Genomic DNA, 14,943 nt, shown 5'->3' with positions numbered 1-14,943 from the left:
AGAGATGAATGCAACAGACTGTCTAATCTTTTCTCTTCTTTTGCCTCCACTTTGGCTTCTGGCATCAGTGATAGAACCCACCTCCTTGGCACATCCACTGAACAGGAGGTAAGCAGTGATGGGAGCACAGTACCAACAACAGGTGCAAAAGGCTTTGACCTTGAGGACCCAGCCCCCTGTGACTGCTTCCAAGAAACTTGCCCAGACAACCCCTGCAAGTGTGGCTGACAGCCTTCTCTGCCATTCACAGAACCCACTCACAATAAGCTTGGCTTTACTTTTTCAATTAACCTGTTGTGATAAAATTAATCTGTTTACAAGATCTATGTTTCCCAGGAGATGCTAGACTGTGAGATACTAGCCACAGGCTGTCAGCTACTGCTTTCTAATTTATCGGTCATAGACTGAGGGTGGGGAGTGGAACATCATTTACAATGGTGGTGAAAATAATCATTACCCAGGAATAATATTAACCAAAAAAAAGAAAAGAAAGAAAATATGTGAGAAGTATTTGAGAAAAAAATACAGCCAAGTTTAAACAAATGATAACAGCAATATAATAGCAAACAATTATAGGAGGCTTACTTCTCACTGGAGAAGGCAATGGCACCCCACTCCAGTACTCTTGCCTGGAAAATCCCATGAACGGAGGAGCCTGGTAGGCTGCAGTCCATGGGGTCGGTAAGAGTCGGGCATGACTGAGTGACTTCACTTTCACTTTTCACTTTCATGCATTGGAGAAGGAAATGGCAACCCACTCCAATATTCTTGCCTGGAGAATCCCAGGGACGGGGGAGCCTGGCAGGCTGCCGTCTATGGGGTCTCACAGAGTCGGACACGACTGAAGCGACTTAGCAGCAGCAGCAGCAGCTACATCTCACTATTCTAGCATTTTTTCATATTTTACTTCATTTAATCAACAATGTATGAGGTAGGTACCACAGAATTTCTCATTTTATAGGAAATGGAGGTAAAAAGAGCTTAAGTAACTTGCTGGATGAGATTTCATCTTCACTGTTGGAAAGCTTGAATTATATCTTACACTTCCCCAATTGTTTTTTGTATTTCATGGAAGTCTCATGAAAATCCCTAAAGAAGGAAAGTTCACTGTTATAAAAGGTTCATATTTTATGTAAGCAACATAAGTCCTAGGAAAAAATCCAAAAGAACATGCATCAAATGTTGAAGGTATCTTTGATTCTTTTTACTTTCACATATATAACAAACTTGTTGCAATATGCATGTATTACTGAATTCTAAGCATCATGAAGGATATTTTACCTGAATTTTCTCTAAGTTCTGCCAACAACATGAGGAAGGGACTATTTTACCTGCTTCATTTATTTTAGAAATGGAATCACAGAGAGGTTTCCTAACTTACTGTATTAAGTTGCACAGCTGGTATAGCCTGAATCTGGATGGATGAGTGTCTTAATAGCAGAAGTCCAGGGTGCTGGGACTCAGAAGAGTTGGAATGTATGGAACCTGAGATCCTGGAAACCGAGCCTCTTAAACTCTTTGGGGACCATAGCATAGGGGCATGGGCCCATAGCATAGGGTGGGCCCATAGAATAGGGGTGGGGAGCCTTGGCTCCACAGTCTTTCTCTTAGTTTTCCTCCCTCATGCTCTTGCACAGACTCAAAACTGAGAATGTACAAAACCAAGGAGGAAGTAGAAAATTCACTATGGCTGTTGCTAGAAAGAGCAATTCATTAGTGCTCTGTTCTTTTACCTTTCTTTAACCTTTTACCTGTTCTTTAACCTTCTACCTGTTCTTTAACCTTCTACCTGTTCTTTAAACTTTTACCTGTTCTTTAAGCTTCTAGTTTGGCACCATACTATAACTTGTGAAGGCTTTTTATCCCTGAACGCTGGTTAAACTTCATAGGCTTAATCTACCGGCCTCAAAAATATTGGGCAGTTGCATTACCTGTCTACCTGTCTATTATTATAATTATAATAATTGGCTGTGTGCATTTTTAAAAATTAACACGATGAGTACCTCACCACTCAATACTGTTCGTATAATCACAGAAAAAATACCAAGAAAAAGCCATCTCAGCATTAACCGCTAATTCCTATCAAAGGAGTGAACTAAATGTTCTTTCTTATAGTCAAGGAACTTTACAACAAAAACTGAATGCAGATATACGAACATTAAGCATTTATAAATTTTGGCATTATTTGTTTGACCATAATTAATTTGACTCTCTTTTTGAGATGTATTGAGATGTGAAACAAAATGTAAATTGAACTTCTTGGAATAAGTACCATTAATAATATAAATGTTCTCAAATATTAGTTATAAATGATGTCATGATATAATTTCTTTTGTGTTATGATTTCTATTCATCTTGTGTGAAACTTGTAAGACTTTAAGCTAAGTTAAGGGTTTTAAGCCTCAGTAGCCAGGGTGAAATTCCATGTTTTTTCTGTCTTGAAAAGTCGGCTGGAGGACTGAGGGATAAGTTGAGGGAAGTTTGATGGGTGACACAAGTCACTGGAACAGAAGAAGCAACTTATGAGTCAAGGTCCCCTCCCCAGGGGTAAATGTTATTCCTTAAAATGAGATGCTTCACTGAGGACCTGACTCCACCTGCTGAGAGCTGCTGCAGAGGCACACTGCCAGAGGCCCTGTCAGAGCAGAGGCCCACTTCCCACTCACACTTGTCTGGAGACCCACTGCAGACAGGAGACCACTGCTCCTCCTGCCCAGACTTCTCCTTGGAGAGGTTCCTTACCCTCTTTTCTATATTCCCAAATTTGACTAATGTGTCTGGCAGGCTAATTGCTTGTAATAAACCAAGTGATTTGTGAACTGAATATTGGTCATGTTTTTTCTGCCTCCAAGCCATGATGCTTGCCTGTTCTTACTGCTGGGCCTTGTGACAACCACTTGGAGCTGTTACTGAACCAAACTTGGGTCTGCTCGCCTGCATGCAGTAAAGCCAATTTACTGACACCTGGTTGTGGCGAAGGAAAGTGCAGAGCATCAAGCAAGAGTCCAAGGCAGCTAGTGCTCAAAATACTTGAACTCCCTGATGGGTTTCAGGAAAGCACTCTTTTTGGAGTAGGTAGCATTTCTAGGGAAATGGCAACCCACTCCAGTGTTCTGGCCTGAAGAATCCCAGGGATGCGGGGGCCTTGTGGGCTGCAGTCTCTGGGGTCGCACAGAGTCAGACACGACTGAAGCGACTTAGCAGCAGCAGCACTTCTAAAGGCCATATTGGGTGGCGGGGTTGGGGGGGGGGGCGGGCAGTCACAAGGAATGTAATCAGGTTGTTTATAATTCTCTGCTTTGTTGGTGGTAAGGTAACAGGACAGTATCACTTTATCAATCCTCTGGCTCCAGTAGGTCTGGGGTGCTGTGTGTTCATGGTCTTCAAGTAGTTAATTTTGGCAGCTACAAATTGATACTTGCCATCTACCTCTACAAGGATTAAATCATGCTGTACAGCATCTGCAGCTATTGACTTTCAACAGTCCATGAAAGGAGTTCTGGGTGGAGAGCTGAATGAGGCACTCTGTGCTCTGGAAAAAACTGACAGGTTTTTAGACAGATATTTTCAGAAGATGGCCTTATGAGCCCAATTCTTGCATCTCCTCATATCTAGAAGCTTTCACGAGACTAGCAGAAAACTTCTACAAAAATGATGCACTTGATTGCATGGACTCCCCCTTCACCAAAATCACATCTGTGCTGACCTTCCCCACTACCTCTGTGGAGCAGTTTATCAGAGCTATCTAAGGTGCTCTCTCCCAGGCTACAGTCCTCATTTTGCTCCCCATAAAACTTAACTCACAACTTTCACATACATTTTTTAAAGTCAATAACTTCCATTATGTGGGGATTTTAGCATCTGTACAACAGTTCTGGAAATATGCATCAAATATAGTTTTCTGCGGACCTCAGAGAAGAGTTAAAACAGAATACATAGTAGGAGGACTCTGCCCCAGAAAGGCTGCATAGAGTCACATGTAACTACGAACCATGGAGAAAGAAAGAAGTGGACAAATCCAAAGGTTTGAGCATGATTAAATGTGGGGATTGAAGAAAAGAGAGAAGTCAAGGTTGACTCTTGGGGTTGTAGCTGAATAATTTGGTAATTAGTGTTGACTTTATGGCCTTGAGGGGTCTTCCCTGGTGGCTCAGACAGTAAAGAATCCAGCTGCAACGCAGGAAACCCAGGTTCAATCCTAGGGTCAGGAAGATTCCCTAGAAGGGAATGGCTACCCACTCCACTGTTCTTGCCCGAATTCCGTGGACAGAGAAGCCTGGTGGGCTGTGTAGTCCATGAGGTCATAAAGCATGAGACACAACTAAGAGACGGACAGTTTCCTTTTTTTTTTTTTTTTCATTTTTATTTTCTTGAAAGCCTGGAATCCTGGCAGTTGTGGAGTGGGGGAGAACCAAAAATGCCCAAGAATTGGACCTGAAGGTGGAGCTCGGTGGTTATGGATAGAAAGTCAAGATTGGAAGTTAGCAGTGGCTTCACGGTTCATGAGATGTCAGGAGATAAGGTAGGGAAGGGGTGGGATTTAAAAGGGGTTGGGCCTAGAGACTTGAAAACTCTGCAAGGGGATGGAGGAGACAATATAAGATCAGCCTGGATCAGCTAGTCAGCTGGATCAGCCCTCTAGCCTCTTTCCTCACTCTGCTCCAGGTTGAGTCCTAGAGCTGGAACCCCTCTCCAGGTAAGGCTGACAGAAATATGGAGCATGGGGCAGATGCTGTCCTGGGCTCCTCTAGCTTTATATCTGCTCTGTCTCTCACTGGACCATGAGAAAGGCATATTCCTTGGTGTCTCTTGTTAAGAAATTGGGAATATGAAAATAGTAGTGCCATGAGAGAAGAAAATGAAGACCAGGAGGAAATGAGGAAGGACTAAAGTATTTGCTTTAAAAACATGGTTGGGAGGTGAAATTGACAGTGTCTTTGGAGGCGATGGTACAAGCGAGAGCTTCAGAACTTAGGGAACCCAGACTCTGATTCTTTCTCCTCCATTCCCTAGACATGAGGCCTGAACTTTATCTCCAACCTGTATCTTCAGATTTTTTCTGACTGGGGATAGAGTTGGAAGAAGTAACTGTTTCTACATTTCCTTCATTATTAGAAAATTGAGCTCTTTTTCTAAAAACAAAAGGAAAAACATGTTTACTATTACAGTAATATAAATTTAAGCAAATGCATATCTAGAAAAATACCATTTTTATTTTCTGAGTACAAAATAGAGGTACTTATCTGCATGCTGCTGCTGCTAAATCACTTCATTCGTGTCCAACTCTATGCAACTCCATATATGGCAGCCCATCCAGGCTCCTCTGTCCCTGGGATTCTTCAGGCAAGAACACTGGAGTGGGTTGCCATTTCCTTCTCCAATGCATGAAAGTGGAAAGTGAAAAGTGAAAATGAAGTCGCTCAGTTGTGTCCAACTCTTCATGATCCCATGGACTGCAGCCTACAAGGCTCCTCCGCCCATGGGATTTTCCAAGCAAGAGTACTGGAGTGGGTTGCCATTGCCTTCTCCACTTATCTGCATACTAAACCTTAAACTTTGAATTCTGTATCAACGGTTTTCCTTTAATTCTAGCCCCGAGTCACAGCTGCACAGGAGACCAAGTCCTGCTCTGCAGAGAACTCATCCTTCTTCCAGAACAAGGACCTCCGTAGGTGAGCAGAGGTGTAAAACAAAACTCAATCAATTTGAAGGTCAAATTGGGGAGTATCTCCACTAGCCCTTAGGGAAAGAAAAGATTATTTTTTTGCCAGGACATCTTTTGAGGGAAAATAATAGCAGCTTCATCATGTAGACAGCTTCTTGCTCTGGGGACAGGCTATGGAGAGGGCCCACAGAACAGATAACCTCTTTGGTGCCAATCAGAAAATTCCAATCTGGCTGGCTAAGGTTACATTTCTGGGGAAGCTGAAAACCGCAAGTAAGTTAAGTGCAAAGTCTTGCTAGGATATCATGTGTTCCATCTAGATTTTTTCTTTATTACCATACATTTGCTGATGTATCTTTTAAAATCCTCACACTGGCTCACTTTTTTTAAAATTTAAATTTATTTATTTTAATTGGAGGCTAATTACTTTACAATATTGTATTGATTCTGCCAGACAACCACATGAATCCGCCATGGGCGTACATGTGTTCCCCATCCTGAACCCCCCTCCCATATTCCTCCCCGTACCATCCCTCTGGGTCATCCCAGTGCACCAGCCCCAAGCATCCTATATTGAACCTGGACTGGTGATTCATTTCTTATATGATGTTATACTTGGCTCACTTTTTATGCTTAATTTTGCACATGGTTATTGTTTTCTCTTTAAGGAAAATTCTTACTTGGCTTTTGCTTTTATTCTTATGCTGCTAAGTCACTTCAGTCGTGTCCAACTCTGTGCGACCCAATGGACGGCAGCCCACCAGGCTCCCCCGTCCCTGGGATTCTCCAGGCAAGAACACTGGAGTGGGTTGCCATTTCCTTCTCCAATGCATGAAAGTGAAAAGTGAAAGTGAAGTCACTCAGTCGTGTCCGACTCTTAGCAACCCCATGGACTGCAACCTACCAGGCTCCTCCGCCCATGGGATTTTCCAGGCAACAGTACTGGAGTGAGGTGCCATCGCCTTCTCCATTTATTCTTATAGTTTTCTCTTAAATTTCTACTTTTAACTCAGCATTTTGTCTTTTCTTGGTTTTGTCTTAGCCATGTTTTATGGAACACAAAATATTTTATACTTCTGGATTGCAATAACTGAAAATGTTTCTTTGTTTTATTTTGACTTGGATTCTGCTCTATTAGTCAGTGCTTTAATTTTGTAAGCATTTATGTGTACAACTTTGTCCTTATTATCAGTTTTCCTTGATATTTGCTTTAATAGTATTTGTAGGACATATAGGGCAGTTTTGTTACTGACCTGAACTTGGGTTCATTCACCTGATGCACAGCAGTCAATCTACTGACAGTGGGTCATGATAAAGGAAAGTACAGCATTTATTGGCAGGGCACCAAGCAAGGAGAAGAGGCAGCTAATGCTCAGAGGGCCTGAACTCCTTGCTTGATGACCTGCAAATTAACACTGTACTTTGCCTTCACCACAACCTGGAATCAATAGATTGACTTTGCTGCAAGTAAACATGAGTTCAAGTAAGCAGCTATTTTTGCGGACCGCCAAAAGGACCACCACCCAAGCTGGATGTCTTTGTGGCACATTGGCCCCTAGCAAGAAGTGGCTCTAAGAGTCTGTCCAGCAGATTCCTGAGCACCTTTGTCTCAGGGACAACCCTGGGCCTCTGCTACCAACTGGATTACAATGGCCCTTGGTACATCGAGGTGATGGAACAATGCACTTGCTTGTGACATCTCTGTGAAATAGCAGAGCTCATGTGTGATGGCACCAAGGTATTCTTTCTTTTAGCCACTTGGCTCTGTCCATGATTGGGCATTGATTTTGAGGGTTTTCTGTATCGGACTAAAGAATCTGTAACCCTGAGAGAGGCCTTCTGTTTGTGGACTTGCTTCCTTCTTTAACATTTGACAGCACTCTGTGAACAATTCAAAATGGATAATCAAAGGTCTGTTCCATGTTGCAGACCCTGAGAGTATATTTTGCAGAATTGGTAAATATTTAAGCACCTCTGAAAAAAAAATGGTGTTCTATTGCAACACAGCTTGGCCTCAGTAGTCTAGGACCTGGATTACATTGCCCCCCAGTATGTCTCTAAATAACACCATCTTTCAACCGGAACTGTTTTGTTAAATGGGAAGAAATGGAATGATGCTTCTTAAGTGCACCCTTTGATATTATTTTATCAAGCGAAACTATTCAGAGAAAAATGTAATATGCATAAAGTATGACAGAGAAAGAAATGTCCTCAAATAAGGAGATACTAAAAGTTCCATTTAAAAAGTTTAACCAGATTCTCAGGAATCAAGAGAAGGGGAATTAATTCAAAAAATAAATGCTCCTAGACATCCATTTCACTTGTCTCTGTATGGTGGGCAGAATGGGGAAGAAGGGGCAGGGGCTGTGGATCCCATAGCCACAAATTCACCTTCACCTGCTCAGATAGAAGCTGAGGAAGGAGGAATTGTCTCCCTCTTATATCCGACAGAGCAGCCATATTGGTCAGAGAACCACTTATGTTCAGGCAAGGCATTCACACTGAGGCAGATTCTCATTGGAGGAATAAATGCCCAAGATCAGCCAGAAGGATTCATGTGGATATACTCTCCCTTTTCAAATTCAGACTTATTTAATTGGAAAATTAATATACCAACCTATTGTGGTGACCTTACCAGGATGAAAAATTCATTCTCCTCCATCTTTGCCACTCACAGTCCAAACTGGGTCAGAGCTTCCTAACTACCCCATTGGCTGAGGAAGAGAGAAGGATGGTAATAGAAAATGCTAGAGAAGAGGCAGGTAGAATGCATGTTGCTATCTCTGGCAATCCCCTCCCAGCACCAGCAGCAAAAGCAATTCCCACCACAGATCCAGACTGGGAGGAGAATGACCCAGGAGATAAAGCTGGCATTGAGCATTACTAGGAGTGCATCATGGTAGGGCTCCAAAAAGGAGAACCAACATAGGAGTTTTCATAAGGTGCAAGGAATGTGCAAACAGCCACAGTAAAAACCTTGAGTTTGGGGAGAGACTGTACAGGGCATATCACCAATATACAGACATGAATCTAGATAACCTGGAGAATTTCAAGTGAATTAACCAGACCCTGTGGCTCAGAGTGCCCCAGATATCTAGAAATTGTGCAAAAGGTAGAAGGTCTTTTTCTGCTTCTGATACCTCTTTTGGTGTAATAGAAACTGCTTTCAGTTTCTCACAGTCGGGAGGGCATACAAGAACAAAAGGAGACCCTTCAAATGAAGCAGCAGATGCCCATTCTGGCAGCGATACTCACTGGGCAGAGAAACGGGGAGACAAGAAATCTGAGCAGAGGATAAGATTCCAGGGACCCAAGAGAGTGAAGGGTAGCCCTCAGAAAAGAGACCCCTAAAAGGGACATGTTAAAGTACATCCCCAACAGTGCTTATTGAAAGCCAAGAAAGCCACTGAAAAAAAAATCTGTCCCACCTTAAAAACAGAAACCAGAAGAGGAGGAGAAATCATTCTTCATGCTGGAGACAAGAGAGAGTGAGGAAAGCCAGGGAGTTCACTCGGGGAAAAAGGCCCCATCCCACCTCCCACCAGGAGTGCCAGGTAACCCTTTTTTGGGAAACAGACAACTGACTTTCTGATTGGTACTGGAGCCACTAGCTCAGTTTTGAACACTAGTTAACCCCAAGAAAAGAGCCATATCAAGCAGAGTCTACAGAATGCCTCTCCCAAAACTGCTTTGCAGCTCTAGATTGAGGTGCTTAACTTAAAACACACTTTTATATACGTGCCAGAGAGCCCAGTCTCATTGTTGAGGTGAGATTTATTATGCTAAAATGACTTTCACTCTGAATATAGAGGGAATATATAGGCTGAATATAGAGGGAATACCAGAACAAGCCTGTGCCTTGCAGGCAGCCATCCTGTCAAGGGATGGAGCCACTAGCATCCCTGACAGGACATCCTGAACCAGGGAAGCCTGAGAGCATAGGCTGATTAGGGGGCAGGTACAGCAAGGAAGGCCATAGCAGTGAAGGTGAAACTGAAACTGGACACTCAGGCTCTGAGCTTAAGGCAATACTCTTTAAAGGAGCAAGGAAAACAGGGATGCAGACTTTGATAAATTGGATTTTTAAAATACCTGCTTATTTTCCTCCCTCAGTCAACTTACGGGCTTCCCATGTGTCAGTAGTGGTTAGAATCTGCCTGCCAATGCAGATGATGTAAGAGACATGGGTTCAATCCTGTGTTGGGAAGATCCCTAGGTGTTGGGCACAGCAACCCACTCGAGTATACTTGCTTAGAGAATCCCATGGACAGAGGAGCCTGGTGGGCTACAGTCCACAAGATCGCAAAGAGCTGGACATGACTAAAAGCAACTCAGCATGCATGCATGCCTTCACCGTATAATACTCACATCCTGACTTTACGAAGCCAGGCACTGAAGAGCACTGATTCATTCAGGACATAAGAGCCATAAATCAGATAGTGAAAGATATCCAAACTGTAGTCCCCAATACCTATATTCAAATTGACTATCTTAACCTGAAGATTATTGTTAGACTTAACAGAGGTCTTTTTCTATATAACTTTGAGTCTTGCATCCCAAGAGTTATTTGCATTTGTAAGGAAGATCTGAAAATCAAAACAATCAACAATCTCAACTCTCTGGCCAAATGAAGCTCTAAACTCTCTCGGAAAAAGGCCCAAATTTCACAACTCTCAGTGAAATATCTAGGAATCAAACTGACCAAAGGCCAGAGGAATTTCTCCATGACTGCCTGGAGACAGTAGCCAGAGTAACAGTGTCCAACACCAAAGACAGTAGCCTCGGTTCCTGGAATGGCAAGATTCTGCTGCACGTGAGTCCCCAACCTAAGCTAATAGTTAAACAGTTACATGAGGCCCTAAAATAAGTCTGACAATAAGCCCTCAGGGGGAGCAGAGAATGTGAAAAAAATCTTACAGTCAATGAAGGGAAAACCACTGAGTGCCTCTGTTCTGGGTTTGCCACATTTGAAAAAGTCATTTGATCCCTTTAAACATAAAAGACAGGTAGTGAGACTGGAGGTATTGACTTACAATCTGAGAGCACAAAATGCCCAGTATCCTATTTCACAAAGGCTTTGGACAGTATAATCCAGGGTTGGTCAATGTATCTGAGTGTCATGGCTGCTGCTCTGGATTTGTGGCAAGAAGCAGAATTCACTCCAGGACAGCCAACCGTGGTGTTTCCATCCCACTCTGTGTTGCTGCTGTTGGAACTAAAGGGTGGATATTGGCTCACTTCAGACCACTTGAGAGGATATCAATTTTATTTGATAATCCTAATGTGACCCCAAAGCCTGTGTCCTTTGTAAATCTGGTCTCATTGCTCCCCCCCCCTTTGGGTGACCCCTGGGCCCAGGGTCATGCATTGTTGTTTGCAGATTGTTGAGCAGCTGTTTGGGCCTGATTAATGATTCCTTGGGAAATGTAGATGTTGAGAACTTCTCAGATGGAAGTAGTTTCATGGACCATAGAAACTGAAAGAGCAGATACACAGTGATAACCTTGCAGGAGATCCTATGAATGGAAGCTTTGCCATCACATACTTGGCCCAAAACGTTAAATTATTGTTCTCACTTGACTTTTCTGTCTCTGTGAGTTTAAGATAGTTAACATCTATACTGACTCGAAATATGCCTTTTCAGTTGTGAATGCATACAGGGCAATTTGGAAAGATAGATTGCTCACTTCTGAAGAAAAGGAAATCAAACATGCCCCCAGGAAGTTTTGAAACTGCTAGACACAGTGTTCAAGCCAAAGGAGGTGGGAGTTGTGCATTGCCCAAGACAGTCAGCAAAAAACAACTTTAGTTACAGCACGGATTCGAAGTATAACCCTGACCCAATTTAACCTGACATACTGAGAACCTTGAAAGGTCACGAGAATAAGTATTAAGTCTTATGTATCTAGGAGCAAGTGGAAAATGACCAAGGAGTGTTTTAATTCATATATATCTACTATACATGAATTACTACTATAGCCACCTACTAGTGATGGCTGACCTTAACAGGCTGCTTAGAAACATTTCCTTGCTGGATTGAAAACACTTCAGAAGTAGTAACGGTCTGAATTGAGCTACCCAGCTCAATTCAGAGCGATACTGGAGGTGTCTTTATTGCTAATATGATTCAGGAAGAATCTAAAATATGTGGAATAAAAAAGAGTTTGCATGCATCTTAGAGCCTGTGATCAACCAGAACCACACATTAAAAAAGACAATGGCTAAAATCTGTCAAGAAACTGACTTAACCTGCGTGAAGTTGCCAGTTGCATTGCTTAGAATTAGAATGTGTCCTAGAAGTAGACTCCAATTGAGTCCTTATGAAATGCTGTGTGAGAGAATCTTCCTCTATTCTGAGCAGTTAAGTGGTCAGACGTGTGATTGAAAGGTAAAAGAATTAGACACTGTAAGATATGTGTAAACATTGGGGTAAGTTTGAAATACTATTTCTAAATTTGGTACTAATAAATAATGTTTCCCATAGATGTCCTCTTTCAGTGTTTTTGAACTGGAGACTGAGTGCTCTTAATAATGAGGAAGAATATACACCAGAGAACCAACTCCAGCCTTGGAGGGTGAAGCCTTACTATGTTCTACTGCTAACTAGCTCTTCTTTTCAATCGATAGAAGTCAAGTTGTGGATCTGATACACGTGGATGAAGCTTGCTTCTGACTCAACTACAAATCTACAGTCCTCAGCAGTTACAGAAAAGACAACCACAGAGCTAGCTGAACAGTCTGCCTTCCTAGAAGACCACAGTGGGACTTCAGTTAAATCAAAGAAAGTATCTTTTATAAGTTGTGAATGACTTGTGACCATTTATCATAACATTTATAATTGGCTGGAGCATTTTTCTGTTTTATTATTTGCTTATCCTTTTTTCTTTGCTTCTGGATTCATCTAATCATTTTACCTGTGATTATATTGTAGACAATCAAGCCTATCATTTGCTGTGATATTGATGATAAGAGATATTTAACTTTTGCTCTATTTTAATTTAAACCTTGTGATAATACAGTTAGTAGCAAAGTTTAGGGCCATTGCTATTTTCCCACATAAGATCTTGGCCCCAGCTATAATGATGGCTCTGGCTTTGCTTTACTGCCTCATCCCACTGGTGTCTGCTGCTTCCTGGAGGGAAAATTCTCTAATTATGTTATCTCAGAGTATAGCCACAGGTAAGAACTTAAGTAATTGTTGGCTATGCCATTTGGAATCTGAAGACATCCGTAAAAACTATGTCCCACTTATAGTCCCTGTAGCTGATTTTGATACTGTGCCGAACCCCACGACCTACTATCATCGTCCTCCTCCAAGCCTCACATTCAAAGTTAGGCTAATGAAAGCCCCTAAGAGTGCCCACATCCCTTGTTTCACCTTGTCTGAGAAAGTTTTCACTGGAACAAGAGTTAAGATTGGTCCACCGCGGTCTCTTGACTTTCTCCTGAAAAAATGTGATGAACAAAACCCCCTGATATGTACGAATGACAAATGTGAAAGGGCTAAAAGTGACACTGATTCGTGCCAGAGAGTCAGAAAAGTTCAATATAATGTAACGGGAATATGGAGGGCTTGCAATGGTAGTGATCCCTGGCTAGAGAACATACTGTCCGTGCTCCCCCAAAAAGAAAGTATCGATTTCACTATGCTGGGAGGTATAACTTGTGCCCCTCCAGGATATTACTTTGTCTGTGGCACAGGGAATACCCCAAGAAGGGAAGGGAGGGCATATCGCTGCTTAGACAGCTGGCAAATAGCAGGGTCATGCCTACTGGGATATATAAAGATGCCTTCCTATAATAAAAGAATGATATCAGCAGTATATGAAGACAATATAGGACAAAGCTCTTTTGGCAACCTCACACCAACTGCCAGATTTTATGTCAATAGAGATATGATTCATAACCTCTCTGCCACAATTGAACAAATTGCTCAGGGCAGAGCTAAAAGTATTGCAGCCCAACACACATCTTTGAATTCATTGACTCGAGTATTCCCGGGCAATAGAATAGTCCATGATTTCTTATTAGCAAAACAAGGAGGAGTGTGTGTAATGGCTAATACCACATGCTGCGTATACATCAATACCTCTGGAGAAGTTGAAACCCGAGTAAACAAAATACTTCAAAAGGCTACCTGGTTATAGGATGTACATAAAGAGGGTGCACATCAGGACTTATTTCAGAACACATCTGAAATAGGGGTTTTTTTGAGTACTGTTACAAGGCTCCATTTGATCATCATCTTCTTTTTAATGTGTTTCTTAATTTTCAATTATTTGTTCAGATGCTATGACAAAGTGATCAAAGAGAGAAATCATGTTTTCATAATTCAAAGTACGATGCTAGACTTGGGACTTGAGAATTCTTTGCAAAGGGGATCCAAGACTTTTGCTCCTCTAATTCTGAAGAATTAACATCGCCCCTGTTCAGCAGGAAGTAGCCAGAGCGGTCGTCGCCCTGTTCCCCTCAGCATGAGGAGTATCAAAGAGCAGAGGGACCTGAAATTGAGCAGGACCCTGCAGGGTCTTCCTGGATACAATCTCCTATTGTCCCCACTTCTTGTTTGTAGAAAAAAGTTGAGATTTTTAGGTCTTCGCAGAGTTCCAAAGAGCAGACTCAAGCAGTTAATGATTACAGAATTGAGGAAATGCAGGAACAAAGGAAAAGCAATCAAGCAATAAATGTTTAGCCATAAAACAGAGTCACAGGATTCCTAGATCCTTTTCAAGGGATATAGATAATAAACTGATGCAACATATCTTTGAGTTGTTTTCCAGAAACCAGGATCTCATGATGAAACCCACTGGCAGTGTATGGCAGTTACAAACAAGTTGGAACCAGAAGAATGATGATCAAGATGCCAGATATCACTTTGTTGATTAAAACCCCATCAATCAGAAGAATCCATGAGATAATCACGCACTTAAGCTCCTTACCCTTATTTTTAATCTAAAAATCTCCTGTCTGAAAGTCACTGGGGAGTTCAGATCCTTTAAACATTTACTGCCCATTCTCCTTGCTTGGCACCCTGCAAATAAATGCTGTACTTTCTTTCACTACAACCTTGTCAGTAGATTGATTTTGCTTATTTGGGTAAACAAACTCAAGTTTTGTTCAGTAACAACCTGTGTTTTGATTAGCAGAGCTCAGTGGTTTTTCTTAATGACTTATCAGTTTATTGAATGTTAGGAGCACTTTCAAGCACACAAAAGTATAAACTCATATCCATCACCCAGATTCAAGAAGAATTGTATTCCTCATTTGTCTAGACTGTT

General features: G+C 41.9%; 1 protein-coding gene across 2 annotated transcripts; it reads left to right on the top strand.

Moving 5' to 3' along the window:
• Window positions 1–4,587: 4,587 nt before the first annotated feature.
• LOC102390522 (endogenous retrovirus group V member 2 Env polyprotein) lies at window positions 4,588–14,730 on the top strand. 2 transcript variants are annotated; one of them, XM_025288583.3, is made up of 4 exons: window positions 4,588–4,696; window positions 5,593–5,672; window positions 9,105–9,219; window positions 12,293–14,730. In XM_025288583.3, exon 4 carries the CDS (start codon window positions 12,745–12,747, stop codon window positions 13,810–13,812), a length of 1,068 nt encoding a protein of 355 aa, XP_025144368.1. In that variant the 5' UTR covers window positions 4,588–4,696; window positions 5,593–5,672; window positions 9,105–9,219; window positions 12,293–12,744; the 3' UTR covers window positions 13,813–14,730. The 2 variants fall into 2 exon arrangements, with proteins under 2 accessions (XP_025144368.1, XP_025144367.1); XM_025288582.3 differs by lacking the exon at window positions 9,105–9,219.
• The last annotated feature ends 213 nt before the right edge of the window (window positions 14,731–14,943 follow it).

This window comes from Bubalus bubalis, chromosome 6 (assembly GCF_019923935.1).
Source record: "Bubalus bubalis isolate 160015118507 breed Murrah chromosome 6, NDDB_SH_1, whole genome shotgun sequence".
NCBI classification, from domain to species: domain Eukaryota; kingdom Metazoa; phylum Chordata; class Mammalia; order Artiodactyla; family Bovidae; genus Bubalus; species Bubalus bubalis.
Note: the sequence above shows the minus strand (reverse complement) of the source record. Positions and strands in the feature narration are given on the sequence as shown.